The sequence below is a fragment of the Stomoxys calcitrans genome, chromosome 2 (genome assembly GCF_963082655.1).
Source record: "Stomoxys calcitrans chromosome 2, idStoCalc2.1, whole genome shotgun sequence".
Taxonomy (NCBI): Eukaryota; Metazoa; Arthropoda; class Insecta; order Diptera; family Muscidae; genus Stomoxys; species Stomoxys calcitrans.
The window spans coordinates 202893217-202909134 of record NC_081553.1 but is presented as its reverse complement, the minus strand read 5'-3'; the positions used below and the strand labels follow the sequence as shown (position 1 = coordinate 202909134).

Genomic DNA, 15918 nt, shown 5'->3' with positions numbered 1-15918 from the left:
TGCACCCTTTAGAGGCTCAAGAAATTAAGATCCTATATAGGTTTATATGGCAGCTATTTCAGGTTATGAACCGATTTGAACTATTCTTAGCACAGTTGTTGAAAGTCATAACAAAATACCTCATGCAAAATATCAGCTAAATCGGATAATAATTGCGATTTGAACCATACATAGCACAGTTGTTGAAAATCATAACAAAAAATGTCATGCAAAATTTCAGCAAAATCGGATAATAATTGTGCCCTCTTGTGACTCAAGAAGTCAAGACCCCAGATCGGTTTATATGGCAGCTGTGCCAGGATATGGACCGATTTTAACCATACTCAGCACAGTTGTTGGAATCATAATAAAACACCTCATGTAAAATTTCAGGCAAATCGGATAAGAATTGTGCCATCTAGTGGCTCAAGAAGTCATGCCCCAGATCGGTTTATATGGCAGCTGTACCAGGATATGGAATTGCGCCCTCTAGTAGCTCAATAAGTCAAGACCCCAGATCGGTATTTATGGCAGCTATTCTTAGCACAGTTATTGAAAGTCATAACAAAACGCCTCATTCAAAATTTCAGCCAAATCGGATAATAATTGCGCCCTCTAGTGGCTCAATAAATCAAGACCCCGGATTGCAAAATTTAGCATATCAGATATGTTGATATCAGATATTTACAACAAATGTTGATATCAGATACGTGGTCTACTCCCACATACCTTTAATTTGAGCCCCATATTTCCATAGTCGGCAAACATGACCGGCCTGGGGGGTGTTTTGGGGATGGACTGCCACTCTTTTAGTTGGGCTTGAAAATATATATCGGATTCGTTTTCCACTTTAAAAACCCTCTTATTTGAGCCTCATATTGCAATAGTCAGCGAATACTTACTATTGGGGTGCGGTGACCCCATAGACACTTTTCTCGAATATTGATATCATATTCGTGCTTTATTCCCAAAGACCTTTCATTTGAGCCCCATATTGCTATGGTCGTAAATTTGTCCCCTTTGGGGTATGTTTTTGGTGAGAGGCGGCCCCCCAAACACTTGGTCCCATATTTGGATATCAGATTCGTATTCTACATTCAAAGACCTTTTATTTAAGCCCCATATAGCCATGGTCAGTAAATAAGTCCTGTTTGGGGGCTGTTTTGAGGAAGGGGTGGACCCCCAGAAACTTGTTCCCACATTTGGATATGAGATTCGTATTCTACTCGCAAATACCTTTCATTTGAGTCCCATATTGCGATGGTCGGTAAATATGTCCGATTTAGGGGTGGTTTGGAGGTTGGGGTGGTCCCCCTAGCACATGGTCCGACAATTGGATATTAGATACGTTTGCTTATCTTAAATACCTTTCATTTGAGTCCCATATTGTCGTGATTGGGCCAAATATATGTTTGGTAGGTTTTAGGGTGGGGCGGCACCCCTAGGTACCCCATCCGAAATTTGGATACCAAATTTTTATTTTTAGGGTACTATATGGCACACAAAATTTCGCTTAAATCGCAAAACCCATCTCTGAGATCCGGCGTTTTTGAATATTAAGGTAAGGGGGAAGGTCCGCCGCCCCTTCAGATATCAAGATATGTAGTACCCTATTTTCACCACGGGATCATTATGCACCATCTGTGAAAATTTCAAGAAAATCGGTTCAGCCGTTTCTGAGTCTATAAGGAACACACAAACAAACAAACCTACAAACAAATACAAATTGATTTTTATATATAAGAAGAAGAAGATAGGTACCCATGAATGTTCCATTAGGCAACTGGGGCAAACTTCTCACAAATCAATGTGTGCTGTCCGATTCAATTTTAAGCTCAATGATATTTCAATAGGTATGCAAAATTAAAGTCGGACAGGATTTGGAGATAAGTTCTATTTATTAAAAGAAGTACGTAGACTAATTGGTGTAGGGTATTATACAGTCGTTTCCGCCCGACTTTTGCCTTTCCTTTGTTGTGCGCTCTAAATAATAACCAGTATTATTTAGAGCGCACAACAAGCCGACTACTGGCTTAGGTGTTTTTCCATAGTGCCATGGGCGGATTAATATCCGTACTTTTTTTCAACCTTACCTATTCTAACCTAACATGGACAGACAGAGGGACGGATCAACAGACGGACATAGCTCAATCGAATCCAAAAGTGACTCTGAGTCAATCCGTATATTTATCACTGGGTCTAACTATCTTTTTAATGATTGTTACAAACAAATGCATTACATTATATTGGGTTGCCAAAAAAGTAATTGCGGATTTTTTAAAAGATAGTAAATGCATTTTTAATTAAACTTAGAATGAACTTCAATCAAATATACTTTTTTTTACACTTTTTTTCTAAAGCAAGCTAAAAGTAACAGCTGATAACTGACAGAAGAAAGAATGCAATTACAGAGTCACAAGCTGTGAAAAAAATTTTCAACGTCGACTATATGAAAAATCCGCAATTACTTTTTGGGCAACCCAATAATACCCCATTCCACAGTAGTGGTGTAGAGTATAACAGTCACACGTGGATCTACCTCAAACACTAATAACCATATTTTCAATGCCAGTTTTGGTAACTTCAAGATTGGAGCACTTACATGCCTGTTGTGATGACTTAGAGATTGTCGAAAACCTCCAATTTACTCGACCATTAGGTTTTCATATTCGTGATTTTGGGTAAGCATAAGTGTGCAACGGCATTGAATTGTATATAGACCAAATTTGGCATGGGTTTCATATTACCGAACCAATGCCAAAATCATCTGACTTTTGGTAGAAGGCCTTCCAACTTGAATTTTTGAGCTTACAGAATGAGATTTGCTCTGGTGAATCATAAGAGCTGTTTTTATACCCACCACCGAAGGATGGGGGTATATTAATTTTGTCATTCCGTTATCAACACGTCGAAATATCCATTTCCGACCCTATGAAGTATATATATTCTTGAACAGCGTAAAAATCTAAGACGATCTAGACATGTCCGTCCGTCTGTCCGTTTGTCTGTTGAAATCACGCTACAGTCTTTAAAAATAGAGACAATGAGCTGAAATTTTGCACAGAGTCTTTTTTTGTCCACAAGCAGGTTAAGTTCGAAGATGGGCTATATCGGACTATATCTTGATATAGCCCCCATATAGACCGATCCTCCGATTTAGGGTCTTAGGCCCGCAAAACCACATTTATTATCCGATTGGGATGAAATTTGGGACAGTGAATTATGTTAGGCCATTCGACTTCCTTCGTTAATTTGGCCCAGATCGGTTCCATATAGACCGATTTCCTCATTTATGGTTTTGGGCCATGAAATGCTCATTTATTGTCCGATGTCGCCGAAATTTGAGGCAGTGCTTTGTGTTATGACATTTTTCTGCAGATTTGGATATATCTGCCATATAGACCGATATCTCGATTTAAAGTCTTGGCCCCATAAAATACCTAATTTATAATCCGATTACACAGAAATTTGACACAGTGACTTACGTTACGCTTTTCGATATATGGTTCAGATCGGTTTATTTTTAGATATAGCTACTGTTCTGATTAGTATTTGGTCCAAATCGGAACATATTTTGATATAACTGCTATATGAAATTTTCACCGAATTTTGATGAAAGGTGGTTTACATATATACCCGAGGTGGTGGGTATCCAAAGTTCGGCCCGGCCGAATTTAACGCCTTTTAACTTTTTTGTCCTTATTTTCCTATGACGCTGTTAGGACCAACCTCTGAATTTGATCCCATGTGCTCTGCATTAAAATCGAGCTTAAATATATACCCATCTAATTTTCTATCGTATTTCGGGCTAATGTTACTTTTCCAAAATAACAGTCAATCATTATAATTTTTTTAATTTCAACATAATTCAATTACTTTAATTTAGAAAGCAGTCTGGTAAATGTTTAACAATTTTTAAAAATTTTTCACTTTCTTGTTATGACCTCTTGACACTGCACAATGACTTTTGCACTACATTTCAACACTTCAATGGCAAAACAAATATTTGCAAATGTTCCCTAATGATGATTGGCTAGGCTTTAAAGTTAAACAAAACCGTGTACTCTAGGTATTTATACAACTTACTTGCTTTCGATGTCGATGCTAATCCCCTGAGATTTTGTACTTTTCGATTGGATGATGATGATGATCTGAATCTGTTTCTTGTGCTGCTGCTGGTAGACGCTGTACGTGATAGACGGTGATTATTGTCACTTAATTCGCCATTGCTGTCGCCGCTCAGGAATGAACTATTGATGAGATTGTCGTCAAATGTAAAGCCATCCATCCAATACATGACATGGTATTTTTCCACAAATTTCTCAAAAAACACTTTTTTATTAAAACAAATTCACACAATTCACACAATTATTTTATTCAATGCTTTATTTATTTGAAATTTTGTTAATAATTTTTTCTTGGGCATTTAAAGGAAATGATTTTTGATTAATTTCTAATTTCACTCAAAGAGGGTTTTGTATTGATTATTCCCTTTTTTCACAATTTAACTATTAATGTTTTTACTTATAGCCGACCGAATTATTATATATATTTTTTTTTATTTTCTGTTAATTTACGCCTTTTGGTGCGCCATAATAAACTGAAATATGATGTTTTGCTTTCAACGGCATACTGGCTGAAAAAAAAATCATTTGCTCAATAAACCATCGAAAATATATTAAAAAAACAAGAATAACAATACGAAACGAACGATTTCGATAATTCCTATCGATCGATTGGCATGTTCGAGACCGAGTATTACAGTCATTCAGCCAAATATAAAAAAAAAGAAAAGAAAATCAACACTTGTTCGTGGCCAATGTTTTCTATTTACTGTTGTGGTTGATTTGCAGACACCGTGAGTGAAGAAAGAACAAAATGCGAAATAAAATTTGGAACGTGAAAATGTTAAAAAGAACATGTGACATGTAACAAGAAAAAAAGCGTTAAGTTCGGCCGGGATACCCTCCACCTCGGGTATATATGTAAACCATCTTTCGTCAAAATCCGGTGAAAAGTGCATACCGTATGCCCCATAGCAGCTTTTTTATAGGTCCAAAAACTTAAATCGAGGGATCACAGCTATATCAACATCTGGACAGATCTAAGCCAAATTGAAGAAGAATGTCGAAGGGCCCAACACAACTCACTGTCCCAAATTTTGGCGACAAAAACCTTATCGGGCCAAAACCTTAAATCTAGAGATCGGTCTATATGGCAGCTCTATACAAATCTGGACCGATCAGTGCCAAATTGAAGAAGGATGTCCTTACAAAACTCACTGTTCCAAATTTCGTCGACATCGGATAATAAATGCGCCTTTTATGGGCTCAAAACTTAAAATCGAGAGGAACGGTGTATATGGCAGCTATATCCAAATCTGTACCGATGTGGGCCAAATTGAAGAAGGATGTCGAAGGTCCTAACACAACTCACTGTCCCAAATTTCGTCGACATCGGATAAGAAATGCGCCTTTTATGGGCTCAAAACTTGAAATCGAGAGATCGGTGTATATGGCAGCTATATCCAAATCTGGACCGTCCTGAGCCAAATTGAAGAAGAATGTCGAAGGTTCTAACACAACTCACTGTCCCAAATTTCATCAAAATCGGATAATAAATTTGGCTTTTATGGGACTAAGACCCTAAATCGGCGGTTCGGTCTATATGGGGCTATGTCAAGATATGGTCCGATATAGTCCATTTTCGAACTCAACCTGCTTATGGAAAAAAAGAGTGTGCAAAATTCCAATATCTCTATTTTTAAAGACTATAGCGTGATTTCAACAGACAGACGGACGGTCATGCCTAGATCGTCTTAAAGTTTTACGCTCAGGGCAGGGCCGAATCTTATATATACCCTCTACCATGAATCGCATTTATCAAGTTCTTTGGCCGATATCTCTTTACATGCAAACAAAGGATAATGAGTAAGATTGGGGCGATACTTGGTTTGGCCGTTGGTGATCACAGTGCAATTCATTGTGCAAAATTTCAGACAAATACGATTAGAATTGCGCTCTATAGTGGCTCAATATATAAAATCGGAAGAGCGGTTTATATGGGAGCTATATCAGGTTGTGAACCGATTAAGAACAATCTTAATACAGTTGTGGGAAGTCAAAACAAACCAGATCAAAATCGAAAGTTTGATTTTGCGCCCTCTAGCGGCTCAAGAAATCAATATCCGACATTGGTTTATATGGGAGCTATTTCTGATTATGAACCGATATAGAGCATAGTTGGCACAGTTGTTGAAAGTCAAAACCAACCAGTTCGTTCGAATTTCAAAACAAATCGATTGATAATTGCGCCCTCTAGCGGCTCAAGAAGTGAAGATCCGAAATCGCTCTATATGGAAGTTTTATCAGGTAATGAACCTATTTGAATCATACTCGACAAAATTGTTGGTGGTCAAACCAGAACACTTCGAGCGTAATTTCTGCCAAATCGGTTAATGATTGCGCCATCTAGCGGCTCAGAAAGTGAAGATCCGAGATCGGTTTATATGGGATCTATATCAGATAATAAACCGATTTGAACTATACCTGGCAAAGTTGTTGGTGGCCAAACCAAAACACTACGTGCTAAACTTCAGCCAAAACGGATAAAAATTCCGCACTCTAGCGGCTCAAGAAGTCAAGATCCCAAATCGGTCTATTTGGCAGCTATATATGAAGTTATTAACCGATTCTGGTTTGACCATCAACAAGGTCAAACCAGAAATCTTATTGCAAAATTTCAGCTAAATCGGATAACAATTGCGCCCTCTAGCGGCTGAAGAAATCAAGACCTGGGAACGGTTTATTTAGAAGCTGTATGAAAATATGACCCGATATAGCTCATTTATAATCCCAACCAACTCACACTAACAGGAAGTATTCGCGCAATTTTTCAAGCTTTATTCCTTAGAAAGTTAGTGTGTTTCGACAGACGGACAGATGGACGGACAGGGCTAAATCGACTTAAAATATCAAGGCGGCCAGGAATATATATACCTTATTGGGTCTCAGATCAATAATTCGATGTCTAACAAACAGAATGACGAAATTAGTGATGGTGGGGGGTATAAAAAGGAAAAAAAACTTGTGGATGAGCGAAAGAAGATGTTTAGGGGTCGGAATAACGTTCTGCAATTCTACCAAAAAATTTTGTATTTACCCGATGCCTTTGGTACTGGCACACCATTCTGCAGAGACATACAGGGTGGCTGATGAATATTGCTACAATGATGAATATTGCTACATTTTTTTTTCGGTGTATGGAATACATTTTTCTTTTATTCATGTTAAATTAAATTATTAAATTAATTATTAAATTATTATTAATTAAATTAATTAATTAATTAATTAAATTAATTATTAAATTATTATTATTAAATAGAAAAAAAGTTATTACATTTTTTTTTGGTAGCGGCTTTCATCAGCCACCCTGTAGAAGGAAATTTAGTGACAAATACAGATAAAGCGGTTTTCTGTAGGAATCGGAAAAAAATTAAAAAAACAAGTAAAAAGGCGTTAAGTTCGGCCGGGCCGAACTTTGGATACCCACCACCACGGGTAAATATGTAAACCACCTTTCATCATAGTTCGATGAAAAATGCATAATGTATGCCTCCATAGCAGCTATATCGAAATATGGTCCAATTTGGACCAAATTCAGCACGGTCTAATAAGTACAAGACATTGTTGAATTTTGTAGAACAAAATATTGGTCTTTTTGGTAGCAATATCCAAATGTAGCCCGATAAGAACCACACACAACACGGATGTTGAAAAGCCTAACATAATTCAATGTTCAAATTTCAGCGAAACGCACATTGTGCATTATAAACGCGCCTTTTATGGGGCCAAGACTTTAAATCGAGAGATCGGTCAATATGACAGCTATATTCCAATCTGGACCGATCCAAATTGAACATGGATGTTTAAGGGCTTTACACAACTCACTGTCCCAAATTTTGGCGAAATTGGAAAATAAATGCGCCTATTATTGGCCAAAGCCCTTAAATCGAGAAAACGGTGTATGTGGCAGCTCCATCCAAATCTTGACCGATCTGAACCAAATTGAAGAATGATGTCGAAGGGCCTAACATAACTCACAGTCCCAAATTTCGGTGACATATGACAATAAATGCGCCTTTTATGGGCCCAAGACCTTAAATCGAGAGATCGATCTATATGGCAGCCATATCAAAATCTTAACCGATCGGGGCCTAATTGAAGAGGGATATCGAGTGGCCTAACACAACTCACTGTCCCAAATTTCAGCAAAATCGGATAATTAATGTGGCTTTTATGGGCCTAAGACCCTAAATCGGAGGATCGGTCTATATGGCAGCTATATCCAAATCTGGACCGATCTGAGCCAAATTGACGAAGGATGTTGAAGGGCCTAACACAACTCACTGTCCCAAATTTCAGCAAAATCGGATAATAAATGTGGCTTTTATGGGGCTAAGACCTTAAATAGGCGGATCAGTCTGTATGGGGCTATATCTAGATATAGTCCGATATAGCCCATATAGCCAATGAACAAAAAAAGAATCTGTGCAAAGTTTCAGCTCAATATCTCTATTTTTTAAATACTGCAGCGTGAATTCAACAGACAGATGGACGGACATGTCTAGATCATCTTAGATTTTTACGTTGATCTAAAATGTATATACTTTATAGGGTCGGAAATGGATATCTCCATGTGTTGCAAACGGAATGACAAAATGAATATACCCCCATGGTGGTGGGTATAAAAATAAAATAAATAAATCGATACCAATGTTCTAAATAACAAGATCTAAAAACTTGCTTAGTTTGGCCGGGCCGAATCTTATGACCCTTCACCATGGATCGCATTTATCAAATTCCTTGGATGACTTTGTCAGATATCTATGAGCTAGCTATGTCAAGTAGTTGACCGATATGGACCGTACATATCATGGCTGTTATCTGTCATAGTAAAATACCACCTCCAAAATTTTACTCAAATCTAGTGATGATTGCGCCCTCCATAGGCTCAGAAAGTCAAAATGGGAGATCGCTTTATATAACGCCTGTAGTGGGCTATGAACCGATTTAAAAGATACTGAGTAAAGTTTTCTAAAGTCATACCAAAACGACATGCAACATTTCAGTCAAACTGGATAAGAGTTTCTTCCTCTAGAGGCTCAAGAAGTCAAATTGGGAGATCGGTTTATATGAGAGCTATATGAGGTTATAGACCGATTTTAACCGTACTTCACACAATTGTTAAAAGTCATAACAGAACACTATGTGCAAAATTTCAACCAAATCGTCAGAAAATTAAGGCTTCGGGAGATCTGTTTAAAAGGCAGCTTTATCAAGTTATATGCAGATTTAAACCATACATGGCAAAAATCACCACGATATCAGCCAAATCGAATAAGAATTCCGCTCTCTAGAAGCTTAAGAAGGTCCAATATATGTTTATATAGAAGCTATATCAAAACTTGGACCGAGTTGGCCATTTAAAATTCCAACCGACCTATACTACAAAGAAGTATTTGTGCAGCATTTCAAGCGCTTGATTTTACTCTTTTCAAAGTTAGCGTGCTTTCGACATATAGACGGACGGACGGACATGGCTAGATCGATTTGGTCATGACGATCACGATTTTATATACTTTATGGGGTTTAAGACGAATATTTCGAGGTGTTACAAACGGAATGAGGAAACTGGTATGCCTTTATCCTATGGTGCAGGGTAGAAAAATATGAAATATCATCAAAATCGAAATAGAGAATTGAGAGCCAGCCGTTAATGTATTAACAGACTATTCGAAGAATGTTGTTCGTATAAAGTTCTGTTTTAATGCACTGTGCCTATTTCATTTAGAGATTATTGGTGTTTACTGTTGTTTGTTTCCTTTATTATTTTATTTGTTTTCTATTTTCTTGGGGTTTTTCGTTTACTACGATTTTTCCCCTATAAAGTGGACAGGCCATGAGATGCATGACGTGAAGTCTGTTTGCAGGTATTCCATTCATTTATTCTAATTTCCATTCTACCATTAGTTCAATAATCTTTGCTTTGTTTTTGTTCTTTAGTTCGTTATACATTCAATTATTGCCATATCGTTTTTATTATTTGCTCTACTATTTCCAATTGTGCAATGAATGTGTGTGGACTACTAATGTTGTTTGTGACGATTGCTTTACAGTTTTTTGTTTTTCCATGAATTTCGCTTTCATTCCAGTGTTAATGTTTATATCCACATGTAGGAAAGGAGAGATGCTATATACTATGTGTGTGTAGGTGAGTTAGTTAACCACATATCTGGTACCGAGTTGTGTACAATTTAGAATTTTTTTTAAACTTTTAATTATACCCTGCAACACTATAGTAGTGCAGGGTGTGATAAATTGATGCATTTGTTTGTAACATCCAGAAGGAATGCAAATGCAAATTTTGTCCGTGAATATTCCAGGTGAATATTCAGGATTCGAGACCAAATTTTGCCTATTTTGAATGAAAATTGAGGCTTTTATGATCTCACGAAGTCAAATCCGGAGATTGGTTCACATACGGGCTATGTCTAAACCTGAACCCATATAACCCATTTACAAACCCCAACGACCCACATCAATTAAAAGTGTCTGTGCGAAATTGCAAGCGGTTTGCTTTACGCGTTCGACCACTATAGTGATTTAGACAGATGGAGGGAAAACGGACATGGCTAAATCGACTAAGAATGTCGAGACGATCCAAAATTTATATTATCTATCGGGGTCGTAGATCAATACCCTATGGTGTTGGGTATAAAAAAACGAATGTAACTGCCAAAGAAAGAAAGAGAATAGGCGGCTTCCAGGGGCTTAAGAAGTCAAATCGGGAGATCGGTTTATATGAGAGCTATATCCAAATCTGAACGGATATGGCCCATTTGGAATCCCCATCAACCTATATCAATATTTAGTGCCTGTTTAAAATTTCAAGCGGCTAGCTTTACGCGTTGGACCGCTATCGTGAATTCGACACACGGACTGACGGACATGGCTAGTTTGACTCAGAATGTCGAGACGATCCTGAGTATATATGGGATCCTAGATCAATATTTCAAGGTGTTACAAACGGAATGACTAGATAAGTGTACCCCCATCCTATGGTGGTGGGTATAAAAAGTGAAAGCGTGCCAAGTTTGGCTGGACCTTCACCATGGAACGCATTTGTCAAATTCATTGCCCTATAAAAGATAACGGATATGAATTGCTATGCTATTGGAGCTACAATATATGCGGTTATAAACCGATTCAGACCATACTTGGATTGGATTTTGTAGACAACAGTGGATGCCATCGTGAAAAATTTCAACCAAATCAGATAACAATTAAGGGGCTCAAGAAGTAAAGTCTGGAGTTCGGTTTATATAGCTGCCATATATCAGGGTTTATACCGATTTTGACCTTACTTCGCACGTTTAGTACAGGTCATAGAAAAAGTCACTGTGCCAAATAGGTGAAGAATTTTGCCCTCTAGACACTTGAAAAGTAAAATCGGTATATAAGGGAGCTATACCAGGTTATGGGCAATGCAGAACCAATTTTATCACGTCGTAGAAAAAGACGTTGAGCAAAATTTCAGCCAAATCTGACAAGAACTAATCCCTCTCGGGACCCAAGGTGTTCATTCGCGATACCGTTAGGAGCTATAACACATTTTAGACCGATTCAAGCGATACTTGGCAATTATGTTAGAGGTTATAGTAAAAATTACTGAACCAAATTTCATCCAAATCGGATAAGAATTACAGGCTCAAGAAGAATAATCGGAGATCGGTTTTTATGGGAGCTATATTCGGACCAATTCGGCCCATACTTGGCAAATGCAAATTTTGCCCATGAACATTCCACTAAGAATCAGGGGCAAACTTCCCACAAATCAATGAGCACTGTCCGATTCAATTTTAAGCTCAATGATAAGGGACCTACTTTTTATAGCCGAGAAGTGAGAAGTTTTCACATGGCAAAGTACCTCACAAATGTCGCCAGCATTAGGAAGGGATAACCACCGCTGAAAAATATTCTGATGTTCCTGCCAGGATTCGATCCCAGGCGTTTAGTGTCATAGGCGGACATGCTAACCTCTGCACTACGGTGGCCTCCGGTGGCCTGGATATACTAAGTGATTTAGCTGTGTCCGTTCGTCTGTCCGTCCATCTGTTCATCCGTCTGTCTATCCGTCCGTCTATCCGTCTGTCTATCCATCTGTTTATCCGTCTGTCTATCCGTCTGTCTATCCGTCTGTCTATCCGTCTGTCTATCCGTCTGTCTATCCGTCTGTCTATCCGTCTGTCTATCCGTCTGTCTATCCGTCTGTCCATCCGTCCGTCCGTCTATCCATCTGCCCATCCGTTAGTCCATCTGTTTGTTTGTTAGTCTGTCTGTCGAAAGCACGATAACTTTCGAAGGAATAAAGCAAGCCGTTTGAAATTTTGCGCAAATACTGCCCATGATGTACGAAGGTTGGGTTTGTAAAAGGGCCATAATGGTTCTTTTTTTGATATATCTTTCATAAAAACCGATCTGGCATCTTGTCTTCTTGAGATTCTAAAAAGCGCAGTTACTATACGATTGGGCTTAAATTTTGCACAATGATCTTCCGTTTGCACTTCTTGAGCCCCCAGAGGGCGCAATTCTCATCCGATTTGTCTGAAATGATTTTTACTGTGATCTCCAACATCCAAACCAGATATGGACCGAATAGGTCGGTAAACCGAATAGGATCGGTAAACTATATAAATATAGCTCCAATATCATAGCAATTCTTATCCATTATCCTTTGTTTGTCCATAAAAAGATATCGGATTGAAAAATGCTAACCAAGGTTGAGGGTAAACAAGAATCGGTCCTGTTGAACTTAACACGCTTTTGCTTGTTTTATTTGTTTCGACTAAAATTTGCACGCAAAAACTTATGTATGTCTTCTAGTCTATTACCTGATACATCTCCGGATATATCAACCTCTCTAGATGATGCAGTTCTTCGATTTGACAGAAATTTTACTCTATTATTTCATCGATGACAATAACTTATTATAGCCAACATATAAATCTGTCCCTCGTTTTCACTTTTTTTATACCCACCACCGAAGGATGGGGGTATATTCATTTTGTCATTCCGTTTGCAACCCATCGAAATATCCATTTCCGACCCTATAAAGTATATATATTCTTGATCAGCGTAAAAATCTAAGACGATCTAGACATGTCCGTCCGTCTGTCTGTTGAAATCACGCTACAGTCTTTAAAAATAGAGATATTGAGCTGAAATTCCGCACAGATTTTTTTTCCATAAGCAGGTTAAGTTCGAAGATGGGCTATATCGGAGTATATCTTGATATAGCCCCCACAAGACCGATCCTCCGATTTAGGTTCTTAGGCCCATAAAAGCCACATTTATTATCCGATTTAGTTGAAATTTGGGGTAGTGAGTTATGTTAGGCCCTTCGACATCCTTCGTCAATTTGGCTCAGATCGGTCCAGATTTGGATATAGGTGCCATATAGACCGATCCTCAGATTTAGGGTCTTAGGCCCATTAAAGCCACATATATTATCCGATTTTGCTGACATTTTGGACAGTGAGTTGTGTTAGGCCCCTCGACATCCTTCGTCAATTTGGCCCAGATCGGTTCAGATTTGGATATAGCTGCCATATAGACCGATCCTCCGGTTAAGAGTCTTAGGCCCACAAAAGCCACATTTATTATCCAATTTTGATGAAATTCGGGACAGTGAATTGTGTAAGGCCCATCGACATTCTTCGTTAATTTGGCTCAAATCGGTCCAGATTTGGATATACCTGCCATATAGATCGATCCTCCGATTTATGGTGTAAGGCCCATAAAAGCCACATTCATTATCCGATTTTGCTGAAATTTGAGACAGTGAGTTGTGTTAGGCCCTTTGAGATATTTCTTCAATTTGGTCCAGATAGGTTCAGATTTAGATATAGCTGCCATATAGACCGATTTTTTGATTTATGGTTTTGGGCCCATAAATGCTTATTTATTGTCTGATGTCGCCGAAATTTAGAACAGTGAGTTAAGTTAAGCTCCTTGACATACTTCTGCAATATCGCACAGATCGGTCCGGATTTGGATATAGCTGCCATATAGACCGATATCTAGGTTTTAAGTTTTGCGGCGATAAAAGAAGCATTTATTGTCCGATGTCGCTGAAATTTGACACAGTGACGTCTTTCTTCAATTTTGTCCAGATCGGTCCAGATTTGCATATAGCTGCCATATAGACCGATCTCTCGATTTAAGGTTTAGGGCCCATAAAAGGCGCATTTATTGTCCAATTTCGCCGAAATTTGGGACAGTGCTTTGTGTTAGGCTTTTCGACATGTTAATGCAACTTGGCCCAAATCGGTCCAGATTTGGATATAGCTGCCATGTAGGCCGATATCTCGATTTAAAGTCTTGGTCCCATAAAAAGCGCATTTATAATCCGATTTCACTGAAATTTGACACAGTGACTTATGTTCGGCTTTTCGACATCGTGTCGTATATAGTTCAGATCGGTATGAGGTATATGAGTATAAGATATACAATTTTCACCGAATTTTGATGAAAGGTGGTTTACATATATACCCGAGGTGGTGGGTATCCAAAGTTCGGTGGTGGGTATCCATGCAAAAACCTTTCAAGTGGTGGAGGATACATAAGATTCGACCATACCGAGCTTTTGTGCTTGTTTGCTTGAATATTTTGTTTTTCTCTGCGGAAAAGTAAATTGTGTGTGTATTTTATTTGTTCGTTTCCTTCTTGAGAGAAAAATGAGATTGGATTGCATTGCATTTTTCAATTGGTATGATAATTTAATATAGGTTTAGATTTATAGGCTTTTTTGAATTGTATAGTCTACAAGAAGATTATCAGATCATATTGGCTTTTTAGGGCATCTTGAATTTAAAACTCATACTGGCATTTCGTTTAGGATATGTTATCAATAGTTCAAATTTAACACCGGTATTCACAAAACTTATTGTAGATTTAAGTTGGTTTATTTGACCGATTATTTTTAAAGAACTGTCAAATAGACCTATTTTAAGGTTTCATTTAATTATTACTCAACATCTTTAGCACAAAAAGAAAAACCAATCACAGCACATTATTTCCAACATTGCAAGTACATAAATAGATTTAAAAGCCTCAAGATTTTTTAAAAATTCGATATTGTTCATTAATATGCACAAATGTAGGTGTTAATGAATTTAGCTGAAAATTTTGTATATCGTCATGAATGCAGACATCTTATGGAATAAATTTTGTTTAATTGTTTAAACAACAATTCCTACATACTAAATTTAATCACGAATATTTGTTTATTCGACTAGCACACAAACGTCACTGACGATTATAGGAACTGGAACTAGGTGTGATACAGGGTGTGTTAGAGAAATTTTAACAAAAAACTTATATAGGAATAGGAAGAGGACCCATGAATACACAGTGCGGGGGTCGTGGTCCACTATAGGCCTATTCTATCACTACTTTGGGAAATTGACTGGCAAACCAATGAAACCTTTAAAGGAATAATTCCCAAATAATAAGTCTTCCCTAAAGTCATGTAATTACAAAATTAATGAAACCTTTTTAGAGACAAACAAAAGATAATGGATAAGAATTGCTATGCAAAGGCAAATTTGTCCATGAACATTTCATCAAGCAATAGGTACAAATCCCTACACATCAATGAGTGCTGTTCTATTCAAGTTTAGGCTCATTGACAAGGGGCCTCCTTTTTCATCTGAGCATCAATGGCATGCCGCAATGCCTATACCAAATGGTTTAGTACCTCACAAATGTCGGTACCATTGGAATGGGATCACCGCTGATAATTACACCCTACACCACTACTGTGGTACAGGGAATTATAAATTAGTGAGTTTATTTGCAACACCCAATAGGAAGAGAG

At 37.8% G+C, this 15918-nt stretch overlaps 1 protein-coding gene across 4 annotated transcripts in view; it reads right to left on the bottom strand.

Annotated features, from left to right (window-relative positions):
- The window catches only part of LOC106090748 (mucin-2), a 156734-nt gene that overhangs the window by 118814 nt on the left and 22002 nt on the right, over positions 1-15918 (bottom strand). For 2 of the 4 annotated variants that reach the window (XM_059363116.1, XM_059363120.1), the window contains exon 2: positions 4066-4615. In XM_059363116.1, coding sequence (XP_059219099.1) covers positions 4066-4276 — 211 coding nt within the window. In that variant the 5' untranslated portion in view covers positions 4277-4615. Of the gene's footprint in view, positions 1-4065; positions 4616-15918 lie in introns of those variants that run through there. The other 2 variants (XM_059363117.1, XM_013257041.2) reach the window with 2 other exon arrangements.